Below are 15,621 nucleotides of genomic sequence, written 5' to 3'. Positions count from 1 at the left end.
TCATTTCAAATACAAGGCTTACATTCTAAACTGTTACAAAGAACTCTGCATACATTACTGTTGTTACAGTAAGCAAGAAAAGATACAGAGAAATTGTTTTGCCTTCAGAAACAAGAAGCTACTGTCAGTGCACCATTCTGACTCTACTAACCAGACCGAGGATATGATTTGTTGAAGACAACATACCACAACACTGCAACCTGCAGATACCAAATTCACGAAGAATTCATGAAGAGAGTGATATTTCAGTTTGTTAATGTATGTATTGCTTACTCATGTTATACATTTTCATCACACCCTACTTTTCAAACTCTCCTCTAAATTCCCACAGATTATTATACCCCAAGGCAAAGAGATGAAGTATTTACTGTAGCACGTACATTACCTCATGGTATGTATCCTCCAGCTCTCCATCATAAATCCAGCGATAAAGGAAGTTCAGTACAGGATGGGATACTAGGCCAAGAATGTGCTGAACCAGAGATCTCATGTAGGGATCTCCTGTTTTAGTGTAGGCATGAACTGCTGAGGCTAGTTCACCACCTTTTCTCCCTGTAAGATCATAGGGGAGAGGAACAGAAACATTTGAAGGAAAACCATACACACTCCATTTCAATTTAGCAGCTATTGATTTTAGCTATCCTTGTGTCACAATGAGCTTGCTAAACAGCAATTCTAAAATGTAGCAAAAGTAGATTTTTTTACTGCTAACAGGGAATTCCTAGGTTTTAAGGCATGAATTACTAATCTTACTAAAGCATTAAAAGCAGAGTTCTCTGTCTACTTTATGGTAGCTTAGAGGAATGCAAATTTCAAGATCATCACACATCAGATCACACACAGAGGTTGATGTTATGCTTCCAGAGAAGCATTAAAGGAGCCTTAGAATGTTTTCTTTCTCTCCTGTTCTTGACACTTATATTCTGTGCGCACATATGCACACAAACACAGCTTTCCTGTTTCTTGATTATAGTTGCCCCCATAGCTCCATTAGGTAACATCTCCTGTCTTCTTGCAATTGAAAAGTAAGAGGCTGTCGAAAAAAAAAGTTAAAAAACAGATAGAATATTTGATTTTGCTGCTATACTCCACAGCTTACAGCTTCCTTGCAGCAGAGGCCATAAAACTCAAAATTTTCACTAATATCTTAAAAGTAAAGCCCACTTTTTAAAGAATTTGCTACCAATTCCAATAATCAAGGTAAAACAGGTTTTTTTGGCTAAGATGCTCTTTCTAAAGGGCTACAATCTCAAATCTGAAGCACCCTCAGGGAAAAGCATCAGTTACTGGTCAGTTTAGCCAGTTACTAGCCAAAGTTCTGGTAAACTCTAACATTACTCTCCCCACCATCTTCTTGTGGATTGCCAACAAAATCACATGATATTTGCAAATTTGCAAAGTTTTGTTGTTTAACATGAATCCACAGACAAATGGCAAATTATTCTTCTATGCCATCATATACAGAGAAATTGCATAATACTCACACATAGTGAAGAAACTAAGCCAGTCACTTCATAATATATTACTAGGGTTTTTTCAGTGTACCATTCTCTGCAAGATGATTGAGTAATTGAAAATAGCATGAAAAGTGCATACTTAAAATTGAATTTTTTGAGCACATTCTAGTTTTAAAAAAGTAGGAAGTCTGAATGTATCAACATGGCACTATAATTTGTTATGCTTTGTTTAAACCAGAAGAGGGAGAATCCTCTGAATTACCGACTTAAATTTTTCTAAAAAAAAAAGTCCAAACAAGCACTAATATTATTGATATCAATATCTAGCATGCACAACTACTCAAAGGTATGTAACTTCCCCAGAAATATTAAATTAATGTTAAACAGACCTTGACAGTGATCAACAAGAGCTGCAAGGGTCTTTAACCTTATTTTGGGATCGTATGTCCAGACTAGAAGACGGCGAAGTGTTAAACTGCTCTCAAGTCCCAAATTCACGCCCTGATCATCTTCCAGTTGCAACTGATCAAGTTAGAAACAGAAAGACATATCAAAGAATACAACTGAGCAGGACTGAATCAGAACTCAGGTTTCATAGTTTGTTCTAAAGTCAGATTTTTACTAATACACTTGAAATACCCTGTGTTATGTATTCTCTCATTAAATCACTGGGCCAAAACCTGAGAGTCAATTTTTAGTGGAAACAGAGAATTAAGCACAGGTGAAAGAACAGAGACAAGCAGAAGCGCAATAAGGTAGACAAAGCACAAAGACCAAGAAAGTTTAAGACAGCAAGATAATAGTCACGAAAAGAGAAGAGCAAAGGAAGGAGAAGAGATTCTGAAAGACAGCAAGAGATACTCAAAAAAGAGTAAAGAAAAACATCTAAAGTAAAGGCAGGCTATAGGAGGTAAATTTTTTATTACTGCACATGCAGCTTATTTTAGTTCAACATGGGACGAATCCCATTCAATGTCTTCCTCCAGATGCCATCAGAACTTAAATTTGCCTTACAGTGAGATTAAGGAATTGCTACATTGAAAGAAAAACACCAAACTTTAAAAGGTACAATAAGAAAACTCTATCATAATGTGACCACCATGAATCTTCCAACACCATAGAAAATAACAACCAAATATTTGCATCCAAGGTGCAAATGCAAATCTCTTACAAGTACAGATGGAATAACCAGGACAAGAACACAACTTAAGAATATAGAAGCAAGTTCCTAGAGCAGTACAAGCAGACAAACTCTTACGGAAGATGCTGTTTCTCATATGTGACAACCAACCCACTCGGTGCTTTCCCATCTAGCACATTTTTTTAGCCAAGTGCAACACACTAGTTAAATTTAAGACTAGTGTCATCCACATTAAGTTCACAAGTTAACTTAAAGCCAGTTAAATTCATTTGCTTCCAAATGCTCCTGGGTCCATGTTTGGGATTTTTCTTTGGTGTTTTTGGAAATCAGCAATGGTAAAAGAGACATGAGCAAAAGCCACCCTTTGGCTTTAGGGAAGACATGGTACATCTTCATCATGGAACTGCATTTTTAAATGGGCTGCAAAGTGAAAACAACCTGCAAGAAAAAGACCAGAGACACTTATGGAATAGTACACACTATGTTTAGGATTACTGTTTCAAGGGCAGAAACATGCTCGGGGGAATCTCTGAAGACATCATAAGTTATAAAGAGAGTATAGAACCCTTTACCAAGATTCTTGTTGTTCTATGCCTGTACTGCTCTCTGGAACTGCAGTTAACAACTCCTAAGCTGGCAGCCTGTACAATCTCCTGAATCTAAGAATGCTGCATACATTTAATTTCAAGTCAATTTTGTACATGTTTTCAGGAAGCTGAAAGGTACAGTTTTTCTCTCCATTCTGCAGTGAGACTTTCAATCCTTTCCACCCTGCAAGCCACAAAAGAATTTCTCCTCCACTGCTAGATCTCCTTCATTTCACACCTTTGGGAAGGAATGTTGCCAGGAGCTTCTGAAAATCCAAACATAACATGATTCAGGGACCCCCTTCAGTTAGGTGCTGAGGGACCTAGATTCCCCAGAAACTCCAGTCTGCTGCTGCTGCAAAGCATTACAGACACTGTATTGACTGTTCGCTATGAAAATGCAATTAATCAACATGCTCAATGCACACATGAACTCTAACACTGAAGATGAACCTGGCAAGGAACATGAAGAGCAACAAGAACAGCAGTAAGACTGGGAAAAATGTGTATCTAACTACTGAATGATGCTAGGAAAGGGCTGACAGGAAAAATGGAAAATGCTAAGGTACTTAATGCCCTTTTTGCCTTGGTATTTTGCTAAAATTTGCTGTTGGGTAGACCAGATGTCAAGATAAGAAGAGGAGTCTGGAACATGGAAGACTGAGTAGAAAAGGATCAGGCTAGGGTCACCAAACAAACAGGATATGCTTAAGTCTGTGGGACCTAATGGGATGCACCAATAAGTGTCGAGGGAGGGAGCTGGCCAATGTCACTGCAAGGCCACTCTCCATTATTTTTGCAACACCACAATTAGAGGCAGTTTCTGACGACCCTGAGAAAGCAAATATCACTCCTCTCTTCAAGGAGGAGCCATAGAGCTACACATCAGTGAGACTCACTTCATTCCTTGGGATAGCAACTAATCCTGGAAAACCACTTCCAAGCTTATGGAGGACAAAGAGCTTTCTCAGGAAAAAAAAAAGCTCAGGGAAAGGAGAAGCAAGTAGGAACATTTGTGGTGATGGAGTTTTTCTTCCCAAGCAAGTGTTAAGCATCCTGAGACCCTGCTTGCCAGAAGCAGCTGGACATCTGCCTGCTGATGGAAAGTAGTGAATGAACTCCCTACTTTGCTTTGCTTGCACGCACAGATTTTGCTTTCCCTTCTAAACCATCACTAACTTGATTGACTTGCCTTTTTGTCTTCCTTCTATTTTCTCCCCATTCCTCAAGAGACAGGGGGGAGCAAGAAGCTGGGTGGGTGCTTGACTGCTGCCCAGGGTCAACCCACCACAAAGGCAAATGCAGTTTGAAAATAAGTAACCCCAGAACTTTCTTTTCGTTTTCTCCTTACAGGCTTTCCCTCCCACCGTACTCATCTCTTCTTTTGAAAGGTTTGGTGGAGCAGGAAAGGTAGACAAAACTGCATTTCAAAGTAGTCAAATATTTTCATGGTCAAGAAGTTTTAGAAGTTAGAATAAATTAAAGCTTCAGCAAACCAAGAGAGAAAACATATTTTGGACAGAGCAAGAAGTAACTACAAAAGGAACAACTGGATAATAGCCAGGAAAAACAAGCAAAAAGTATATATAACAAGCATTCCAAAAGTCAAGAATATTCAAGAACTGCAAGTGAGTTAAAAAGAACAATGCTTTGAAAACATTTACAAAAGCCTATGACAAACTATAAAGATCTTATTGAAGTTAGAATTTTTAAAAGGCAGTTTAATTTAGCTGTAAGTCAATTCTCAGAATAAATTTTTCACCATTACAAGTAATGAACCCCTTAAAAACCCTTTAAAAAAGGCAAGCAGAAGAAAAATGTTTATTTTACTTTAATTTTAGATACAGTATCTAGATGCACTTATCTACAAACATTTGTGGACAAACTGCAAGATTATCAGCACTGAGTTGGTCTATACGTTACAGAAAAATAGTAAAACACTGAAACATCTGCAGAACAGATGTCTTTACTCTCAGAAAACAAAGGGACAAAAAAAGATGAACAAACTGCCCCACACAGAAAAGAAAGTTGCAACTGTTATTACTAGCTGCTGAATCATGCACTGCTTGAAATAAAGATTGGTTTTTTCTCCCCTCAAGGATGTGTCACATTGTTTGGGATTTGAATGATAAAGATATTATGCAAGATGAAACTGACAGGATGCAAAACAGGGACAGAGACTTAGAAATACACATTGTATTCCTTGCTTATGTAACATATCAAATACCAATGAATTCCTAAGAGAAAAAGATTCAAGGGCACATACATTCAAAGAGTAAGAAGTATGCAAGTTACAGAGAATTGTCTTCACTGTCAACAGAAACTGCTGTAGATCCTTCACATTCTAACAGAATAGGTAGGTATACCTTTATAGGAGCTATTTAGATAATGTAGAACAAAACAGTAAAGTTGAATACGTACCACTTAACTCACCTGAGAATGTAAAACAGACAGAAGTCGGTAGTATTCTTTAAGTTCCTGATGTAAGGCAGCACAAAAACTCTGTAAGAGAAGGGGAAAGAAAAAAAAAAAAGGAAAAGTAATGAGGAGAAATCTTTCTGATTTGATTCTATCACCACACTTCCAACATAGTCAGAAAATTCCTGAATGCAATCATTCTACAAGTTTCAGCATAAAAGCCAATTCTTAGAGAAATGGCCAAACATGTAAGTGCTTCCCTAAGAGCTGCATACACCTTTTCCAAAAATATATATACATTATCAAGTGACCTTGTTTCTCGCTGTCTTAACTATATCAACAGATTAAACTATGACAAGTGTAACTCTTCAAGTAGATGTATCATCTCAGCAATGGCATTAATAATTAGCACAGGGATGTACCAATTATAACATGACCCAGTTGAAGATTTTTTTTTAATAATCATGTAAGATACACTATGCAGTGAAGTAATAGAGTTTACCTTTCAGGAAGGCCTCTAACAACAGAACACAGAAGTTAGGCAATTATTTTTATATTTACAGTATAGACTATATGACATGAACAAGAAAACACAATGCTCAAAAAAAAAATACTCCCAGTAAGTGCTGCGGGATCAAGTACTCTAAATTTTTGCCCTTTTATCAAGTCAGAGTTATATATGATTCTTCACTTGACATGGAAGAAATGAACATTACGAAGTATATCTTAAGAAATCTGTAAAATGGGCAGAAGTTAATTCAGGCCTGAACTAAAGCAAAAACCCTTCTTTGTAAAACAATTCTAGGCACAGCTATTTTAGGTTGTTTAAAACTCAAGATAAATTTTAAAAACAATTCCTGAAATAATATTTGTTTAGTGATAAATATTTTCTACAGTTTAAGGTGGGGGGGGGTCTTGCTTTGGTTTTGTAATGATCTTAACCTAACACACAGACTAAAAAATTGCCTGCAACACATTTTTCAAAACAGAACTAAAAACATGGCTCATTAATTTGGGACTAAGTTAAAAAGACTTTTAAACCCCCCAGAAAGTGCCTAAAGTTTTTTGTTTGGTTACTTGGAACAATACTCCCATGCACACACACAAATTCTTCAAAATTTTCTAACCAATTCTGAGCTAATGAATTTGATATCTATTTTAATGGATTTTTTTTTTTTTAATGGGAAATTTCCCAGCACTTTCCCCTCAAGATCTTTTAGAATTACAGTCAAAAGAATTTGGAAAAAATAAGGAAAACTTCACAGAAAGAACCCAAGAACTTGAAGTAAAATATTTATTCATTAGAATATGTAAAAGGCAGAAATCATTTCTAGAAGCACAAGGAGAAAATAAATCTTCTTTCCTGCTAAGCAGCCTAGGGAAAAAAAAGTCATTAATCTTGCCATTGTATCTTTTTTAGGGAAAGGAGGTTCCTTTCTTCAACTTGACACTATAAATTACAAAGAAATTTGACATTCATTTTATTCCAGAGGATACTGAAGGGCAAAAAGAAATCCCTTTATGTGTAACTCCACTTTTCATTTCTTCTCACTTGCTTCTTCAGTAGATTTTTGAACCTATTAAAGTGGCACTTGCCAAGATAGAGGGTAGAGCAGAGCCTCCAAGAAAACAATCAAAGGCACTGTTTTGCTCAAAAAGGAGAACAGCAATCATTGACTTTAATGATTTAGTAGCCAGGATCCAACTGGTCACCAATTTTTCAGAGAAGCTTTACAAATTAAAGTTTACATCCAGTACCAATTCCTGCATCACAAACCAGAGACTTTTGCTTCCCAAACTGATACAGAAAAACTGGACATTATCCTAGAATTCTGATTTGGTCTGCAGCAAAAGAGAATTGAGGAAGTAAACAGAAAAAAGTTAAAATGCCCACTGGCTCAACTGGATCTAAATGGGCAAAATGCCAAAGAACAAGGCAAATTATAATTAACTGCCAATTATTCTTTTTATTTTCTGAGGACAAATCAGAACTTAGATATTAATCAGCAAAGTCAGAAAAAAGTGTAATATATTGTTATATCTCTACTTCTAATGTTAATACCTGACATTTTGTGTGGTAAAAACAGTCACCAGAATCATAACAAAAGAGGTGACAGACATCTTATTCTACACCTGATTTAAACAGGGGTTTACACAATCAATCTTTTAGAACATTAGGCAAAAGACGCTTTATAACACAACATATATTCTTGTGCTAAATTCCTTAATGCACAGTGTGCAGCACCTGAAATTCTCAGCTATAAAAGCTATGAAGAGCATGAAGGCATACTCTGTGCCCAGATACTGACAGCAAGAGTGGAATATAAGTTTTTATTTGAACGCTTATGTCCTAGAAATATACACAAGTGCTTGCCTCAAGCAAGATTAGCAGCACTAGAGCTATGCAGATTCAGGTAACTTAACTGCACAGCCTTCTGCACAGGATCTGAAACCTGCATACAGAAACCAAGATACTGCACATTTAAATTCACTGAAGAATTAAAGTTCTCCCCTTATTGTAAACTTGAAGATTAAAGCCAGAGATAGTAAAAATAAGCACAAGCAGGAAGCTGCTAGATAAAGAACCAAATTTTACCCAGATATAAAGGGGAGAGTCCAAAGAAAATGCATACACAGTAGCACTACCATACAAAGCATGGAAATCAGCATTGGATCAGTAGAAAAATAATTACTTATATGTAACTGGAAAGGTTACTTAGAATAAGAGACAGAATGGAACAGAATAAAACATTAGAAAAGTAGGAAGCACTACAGTGTCTCTACTGACCTCTTAAGAAAAATTAGATTGAAGGGAGAAGCACTTCAATTTCTTGGCAGATTAGGTAGGATGTTATGGCTAGAGGCAAGGATAACATTTCTGTCGACTCAGAAGGGATAATATCCAGTTTTACAGAGGGAGCAAGTGAGAGGAAACGGGAATGTCTTAGCAGTAAATGTGGTTTTGGGTATTACAGCAGCAGTGAAGTTACTGTAGACTATAAATCATGATGATGAAACCTATAAAAACAAAAATTAATATTCTTTTGATGCTGTATTCAAAAGAGGGCAGAAGATAATGGACTATTTGCATTTTATGTAAGCTAGTGCAGTACTAACACATGAACATCAACAATAGCTGACAAGAATGTCTCCTGCACACGTCACTAACAACTGAATTGGTCATTAATTAACTCAGGGATAGCACCATCCCATTTAAGAAATGTTTTTGTTTATGAACATGCATGAATAATTTTAAAATATTATTAAAAAAAAAAAAAATTAGGAAAAGGAATTTATGAGAGTTTCCAGCTACTAATTACAGGGGCAAATCCTTAAGACCAGCAAGAGCCAATGCCTCTTCCTTGCCTTCTGACTATGACCCATATCAAATGCAGCATCCACAAAAGGAGTAAATCAGATGATGAATGATCCAAGCTCCAAAGTTTATGCACCACTCTAGCACTGCATTTACTAAGAAGTTTCTTAGCAAAACAAGACCAAATATTGTAGTTAGAACTTTTTTTTAGCTGACTCACCTGTCCGACAAGTCCAAATGCACGATCCAAACTCCTCTGGTCTGTATATTTTCTTATTTTATTATGTAGCCACCCCAACTCTGCAAGTCTACTTGTAGTATCTCGGAGAGATTTGGACAAGCTCACCTATAAAGTAAACAGAAACAACAGTTTGCAATTAAGTCAAATCTGTCATGCCAATACTGGTTTCTTCACAAAGGTCCCTCTGCCTCATAAAAAAAAAAGCCAGATAAAGAAACAATCATTTTACATTCTACAGCACAGATAGTGCAAAAAAAAGCAGACAACCATGTAATTAGCATTGAATTTGTACACACGTGTTGAAAAGGCAGCAGCACCAAACTACTGGCAACTCTGAGACCTTCACTTTCAGAAATCTTATTGTAATAGTATTCATACACTTTTTACATTAGGCAACTATGGCAGCAACAAAATGGTCTTCAGAAGAAAGGAAGAGATCTGCAGTTTAGTGTTGTAGAATCAGACTTTATCTTATCCTGACAACCAGCAAGACTGAAAATATGAGAGTTCTAGCAGAGGTGTTAATGAATGAAACTAATGAAAAAGCTTTGACAAAATAATCAGTTATTGTTACATGTGAAAGAAACCTTTAATAGAAAATAAATGACCCAATGCCTGACTAGGCATCAGGAACAAAGTTGCAGAACCCAACTTCCAAGTTTAAGTCCAGCTTTTATAAGTTATTTAATCATATATCCTTCTGAACTCTTCTAGCGTGTTTCTGGTTTTCTTCTAGTATCTCACTCACCTTGCAAGCCCACCTTAGTCTCAACACTCTATTTAGCTACCACTATTTTCATCTGAATGAAATGTGCATTTCTTCCTCTAAATTACCAACAGATAAGACACTGCTCCTACTTGAGATATTCTTCCACCACATTTCACCATATTACTCAAGAACACTATAATCAAGTATTCAAAATTTCATTGAATAAAAAACCCCAAACAATCTGACTGATAAAATAGACCAAGAGGCAGACACTAACACTTACCCACAGCAACTGGACCTATCCCACCCCTACAGACAATTTTACCGTTGACAGCCAGCTTGGAACAGTCGAAACTAAAGCAAGGAAGTATTGTAAGAAGTTAAGCTGCCAAAGAACTAGAAATCAATCTCATTCATTAAACCTTTTAGTTAACAGTACAGGCATTCTCCAAGATAACAATTAGTGTCAGAGTGTGTTAGCCACACCAGTGTGGGCTTGAACCAGGCTGCAGCATTTGCTTGTAAGACCAGAGTTCAGTCCCTAGCCCTCTTGTTTACCCACAGAGGTACAGCTTTAACTTCTTGAACAACTTCTGTAGGGTAAATTCCAGCCCAAACAAGCATAATTGGACACAGAAACCCTGCCCGCAGCTAAAACCCAAAGAGATGACATAAGAACTATTTAGAATTCTGCAAGTGCAGAGTACTTGGCAAACACTGAGCACAACACACATCCACTGGAATTAAATGAGGAACAAGCAAAATTGGCTTGGTGTTATTACATTTGTATGTCTTAGATCAAATCAGAGGCTGCTATCTTTTACAGTGCTGAATGTCACCACCAGACCTAATATTAACACTAAGATTAGGAAACATTTCAGCAAGAATAGCACCTTACAAAGTGTGTTTCTTTCTGGAAAAAAAACCCAACAGCCCAGACTGTGTATAATGAGATTTTCTTTGTAAGCTGAGGAAGAACTACATGCTTTGACTACTATTTTGCCTAATGTGCAGTCAATACAGCTAAAGGAGGTATGATCTTGGTCCTCCTTGTTTGTCAGAAGTGGTTCCAGCTGCAGCTCTGGTGAGTCAATCTCATCTTCACTGGGTCCGGTAGCTCAGTCCAAGTGCCAATAAGGAAGAATGGAAGACAACTGACCTCACTAAAATAACTGAAGACAAAGTTCTCAGGCAAAGATTATTCAGCTGGCTTGTGGTCAGTAATTAAACTCCTTGAATTACAAGTTCCAAGTAAAACAGCTTCTGACCTCAAACCAGCCTATTGGATATGAAAGCTACACAGAAAAACAATGAAATCCATTGCCAATTTTGTAATCGCTAACTAAGTTTTCTTCACATTCCTCTAGAAAAATATATTATGCTACCCTTCTTTTGCCAGATATAAATTTACATATGAAATATAATTAACTCAGTGAAGGTGTTGAGGAATTATAAACTTTGCATCATCTACAGGTAGATGTTTATTAAGAATCTGTTAATTAATAAGATTTAACTTATTTAACAAGAGTTGAGTTTTTCATTTTTCCCTCCATGAAGCAGCTGTAAATGTCATTGTAAAGTAATGGTGAACAACTATACATCTCACTTTTTGCAACTATTATGAAGGAAAAAAGGAAATTAACTCAGGTACCAACATTAAGACCTGTCTACCATGCTCTTGGCACATGAAATGGACCAAAAGTAATTTCCCCACCATTTAAGGACTATGTAATACTGTCATAGAAAGTTTTTAATAGAAGTAAAAATTGAAAGCATCGTCTTTCCATCTGAGCAAGAATATGAAAACCAATTAGCAGAAACTGAACACTGAAGCTGTACTGTCTAAATACGGAATATGAAGATGCTAAAGCAACTAGAGCCACTTTTTTTTCTTCGTTCAGCTGACCCAATCTCACTCTAGGGTTTTTTTGAATTGCAAATAGGTTTAACATCTCACCACCTTAAAGCAAAGTCTCTCAGGCATCTCTCCTATTCTTTTGTCCCCTATTTGATGTCTTCATTCAAATTTACATGAGGCCTTTCTTCAGTTCTACCACCAGTCCTTCCTTTCTCAGGTAATCTGCATCTGATCACTTATAATTGTAATCAGGCCCATAACATCAAGTGGCTAGCATTCATTCCACATCTCAAGCTGTTAAACTTAATTCAATAATAACGTAGTCAAATGCCTGCATCTGCTTTATATTAATTCTTATACACTGGAGAGGGGAAATGTTGACAGAAGTCCTCAAAGCCGTAACTTATGAATCCTTCTACTGGATTAGGAGTTGGGAGGCTATTCATATCTTGTGAAATGTTACAGTTTCTTTCTGGCATCTAATTTACCCAATTGATTTTCAACTACTACTGTTGAAACTACTCTGTTGTATTAACAAAAGAGCTCACAAAAACAAAACAAATAAAACCAACCAACCAACACCAGCACAAAGGAAAAAAAAAGGCTGGTAGAGGGAATAAAGACTTGTAATAATATTTTAACTTTTTTACATGTTTCTCATGGCTATTTTTCCCCCTATATACTTCTCTGCACACATATGAAATACAAGTCACCATACAGTACCTTTCCTTCCACTTTGTAGCAATTTTCAGAATTGCACATTTTGATGGTTTTGCCATCTATTCCCTGGAAGACATATAAAACATCTCTTACAAGATTTGCTTCTGTTATTTCAACAGAACCTGGAAAAGAAAAAAATCAAAAACAAAACAAGTATTTAGATTTGTTGAGAAAATTAGTTTTGATTACAACTTTGAAGAACTATTTAGAACAGCCAAAAAAACCCCAAACTATAACAACTATAAAGCCTGTGCTTGTAACCCACAAAGAAGTGTTTTAGGTCCTCTTAATCTGACAGGAAAGCCCAAGATTGCCTTTACCTGCCTCTAATGCTACCTGTGGTTCTCTCAGAGCAATCAGCTTGTATGGCACAAGGCATGCCCTATTTTAACCAACACATCAGCCAGTTCTTAAACTTGTTATCTCTCCTGATCCAACACCAGTGCAAGTTCTGAGGCAAGCACCACAGCAACTTTATCTTTCTTTGAACAAAGAGATGAAGTTGTTTAATTAGACTGTAGACTTACAGAATAACCTCTTCTACATTCACCTAGGAAAAGGACAGTTAATCCAGAAGGAAGAGCTGTTTGTTTCATAATGGCTTTCAATTACATATGCCACTGCTCAGTGAGAAGACTGATCAAATTAGACTGCATATTAGTCACGGAGCTGGAAAACATTTAAGCATAAACACTGTCTGAAGATAAGTACATCTTTGATTTAGTAAAGCCTTTGCTATTGTAGAATACAGTTTGCTTCTGTTTTCTATCTCTAGTTAGAGGTTAGACTGTGTTAGAGATGTAAGATATTTATGGATTTAAAGGAAACATAAGATCAAAAAAGGCACTGTGCAGGCCATTGAAACTATCCCCACTTTTTCTGGGCAAACCATCACCATGCGCTTTTGTAACTTCATTTAAGATTTCAAGAGTTAAACAATTTTAACAACAACTATCCAGAAATTGAGATGCTACAGCATGCTTCTCCCAATTTAGACAGCACTCTTACTCTTGTCAGTTTGCCTCCCCAACAATCCACTTTTCCAGAAAAAAAAAACCCAAGAAAAATTAAATTCTACTCTTATTTCAGCAAAAGTAGTCTTCACAATACCATTTAAATCTCAGTCTGCCCTCATAACATTAAGATGTGCATGAGTAAGTTGTCCCTCTCAGGAACTTGTAGTGAAATGGTAAAAGATGTAAGTGCGTATTTCTTTAATTGATATAGTACAAAAGTATTAACATCAGCCATACAATGTGCCTTTTTATACTCTGTGTGTAGATGTAACAGTAAGAAAACTTCAAATAAAAGCAAGTAACTTTAGGAGAAAAAAATTAATTACAAGAATCCATTATTCATAGAAATGTATCTTCTTGATAATAGACTTCTATATTCTGAATGCAGTCCTACTTCTATTTCTACACCAGCAAGTGACTACATTTAAGACAACTGTCACTCTTTATACCCATCCCACATAGGAACCAAAGTCACAGCTGCTGGCTGACTCAACGGAAGAAGAATTGTTTTTTATAGCAATCTGTATCATAAATTAAGAGGCAGTGATAGATTTTACATGTCTTTCTATTTCTTTTTCCTATGCTTTTTTCTACTCCTTTTTCTATTTTTTCTTTTCTCCTATTTTGGTATATATTAAATCTACCACATATATAAAACACGTATTTACATTATATACACACACACACACATCTTCTTGCACATCAATGGTCTTGTTAATTAGGTTCTAAATGCCAAATGTTGCCCTCAGATACACCAGTACAACTCTGATCTATAAGCCACTGTTTTGTACACTGCTACTCCAAAATGCAGAGGCTGGCAGACAGACTATATTTTAGTTCCTTAATATCCACACTTATTTGTATAGAAGGTAAAAAAAGCCAAAACAAAAAACCACAGACAAAAGCCTGCATCTCTTATCTTTCTTTGCCAGAGAATAATGGGATGAGTACATCTGCCATCAGCTCACTTATTCAGAAAAGTCTGCCACACAAAAAGGAGTTGTCACAGAGATCACCTGTTAAACAATTCCTCCTTAGTTACACTTGTGTAAATTCAGAATAGATCCTCTAGGCATCAGTTTCAAGTTTACAGCCACTTAATCATGGAAGTAAATTAGCAATATTGGGAATTTAGGAAGAAATTCTTTACTGTGAGGGCTGATGAGGCACTGGAACAGGGTGCCCAGAGAAGTCGTGGATGTCCCACCCCTGGAAGTGTTCAAGGATAGACTGGATGGCTCCCTGAGCAACCTGGTCTAGTGGAAGGTGTCCCTCTCCATGACAGGGGAGTTGGAACAAGATGATCTTTAAGGTACCTTCCAACTCAAACCATTCTATTATTTTACTAGTCTATATTCATATTTATTTTATTGACAATATTTTATATGTTACTTGCTCTAATTACAACCACTGTAAACAGTATGCTAATTTAAAGAGGAAATAGGTTTAAGAGCTCTATATTCCAGTTCACATTTCCAAGTTCTGAAAGACACAGAACCACAAACAGATGAGTATTTCAAGAAGTTCTATTTACTGAGCTCTCTTTCTAACTCTAAAAACAGTAGCATCTTCTGATCATCAAAAGAATGATCACTGCTCACGTCACAATCACTTAACTCTGACAAACACTGGAATGAAGTCAGTCTTTTAAGAGGACCAGATCACAATCAAACTAACCAGTGCAAAAGAGAAATTAACAACCAGCCAAAGACTGTGGCTAAATATACTAGTCTTGCATATTTGCTTCTATCCTTCTACCAAGCACATTCTAGAAAAACACTCTTCAAAAAATTAACATGCTATGATTCCAAAATAATTGAAAAGATAATGGAGGATATAGGTAACTGTGAAAAAAATTATCTTTAACAACTATATCTTTGCTCACCACTTGTATCCCCTTCTCGCCTAGACCTTGGCACACCACGAGAGACAGCATTTGAAAAGCCTTTTGAGGTAGTGCTTTGTAAAGAAGGCTGGCTCGCAGTTAAAGTCCATGCAAGACGTGATCCTAGCTGCTGACGGAGGCAATCTCCAACGCCCGGAGCTTGATAGGATTGTCTACAAGGATAAAAGGAATAAAAGTCTTTAAAAACTCTGATTCTATACCCACTACATGGTGTGAAGTGATGCAAATTTTGAGAAATGCCCCAAGTTTTCT

At 36.5% G+C, this 15,621-nt stretch overlaps 1 protein-coding gene across 3 annotated transcripts in view; it reads right to left on the bottom strand.

The window, feature by feature from the left end:
* Window positions 1-15,621, bottom strand: part of TUBGCP3 (tubulin gamma complex associated protein 3) — a 56,806-nt gene that overhangs the window by 20,106 nt on the left and 21,079 nt on the right. For all 3 annotated transcript variants that reach the window (XM_039549865.1, XM_039549859.1, XM_010394331.4), the window contains exons 6-11: window positions 15,349-15,521; window positions 12,451-12,569; window positions 9,140-9,265; window positions 5,619-5,687; window positions 1,847-1,979; window positions 386-552 (exon numbers count right to left, since the gene is read on the bottom strand). In XM_039549865.1, the coding sequence (XP_039405799.1) occupies window positions 386-552; window positions 1,847-1,979; window positions 5,619-5,687; window positions 9,140-9,265; window positions 12,451-12,569; window positions 15,349-15,521 (787 nt within the window). The remainder of the gene's footprint in view (window positions 1-385; window positions 553-1,846; window positions 1,980-5,618; window positions 5,688-9,139; window positions 9,266-12,450; window positions 12,570-15,348; window positions 15,522-15,621) is intronic.

This window comes from Corvus cornix, chromosome 1 (assembly GCF_000738735.6).
Source record: "Corvus cornix cornix isolate S_Up_H32 chromosome 1, ASM73873v5, whole genome shotgun sequence".
Lineage (NCBI taxonomy): Eukaryota > Metazoa > Chordata > Aves > Passeriformes > Corvidae > Corvus > Corvus cornix.
Note: the sequence above shows the minus strand (reverse complement) of the source record. Positions and strands in the feature narration are given on the sequence as shown.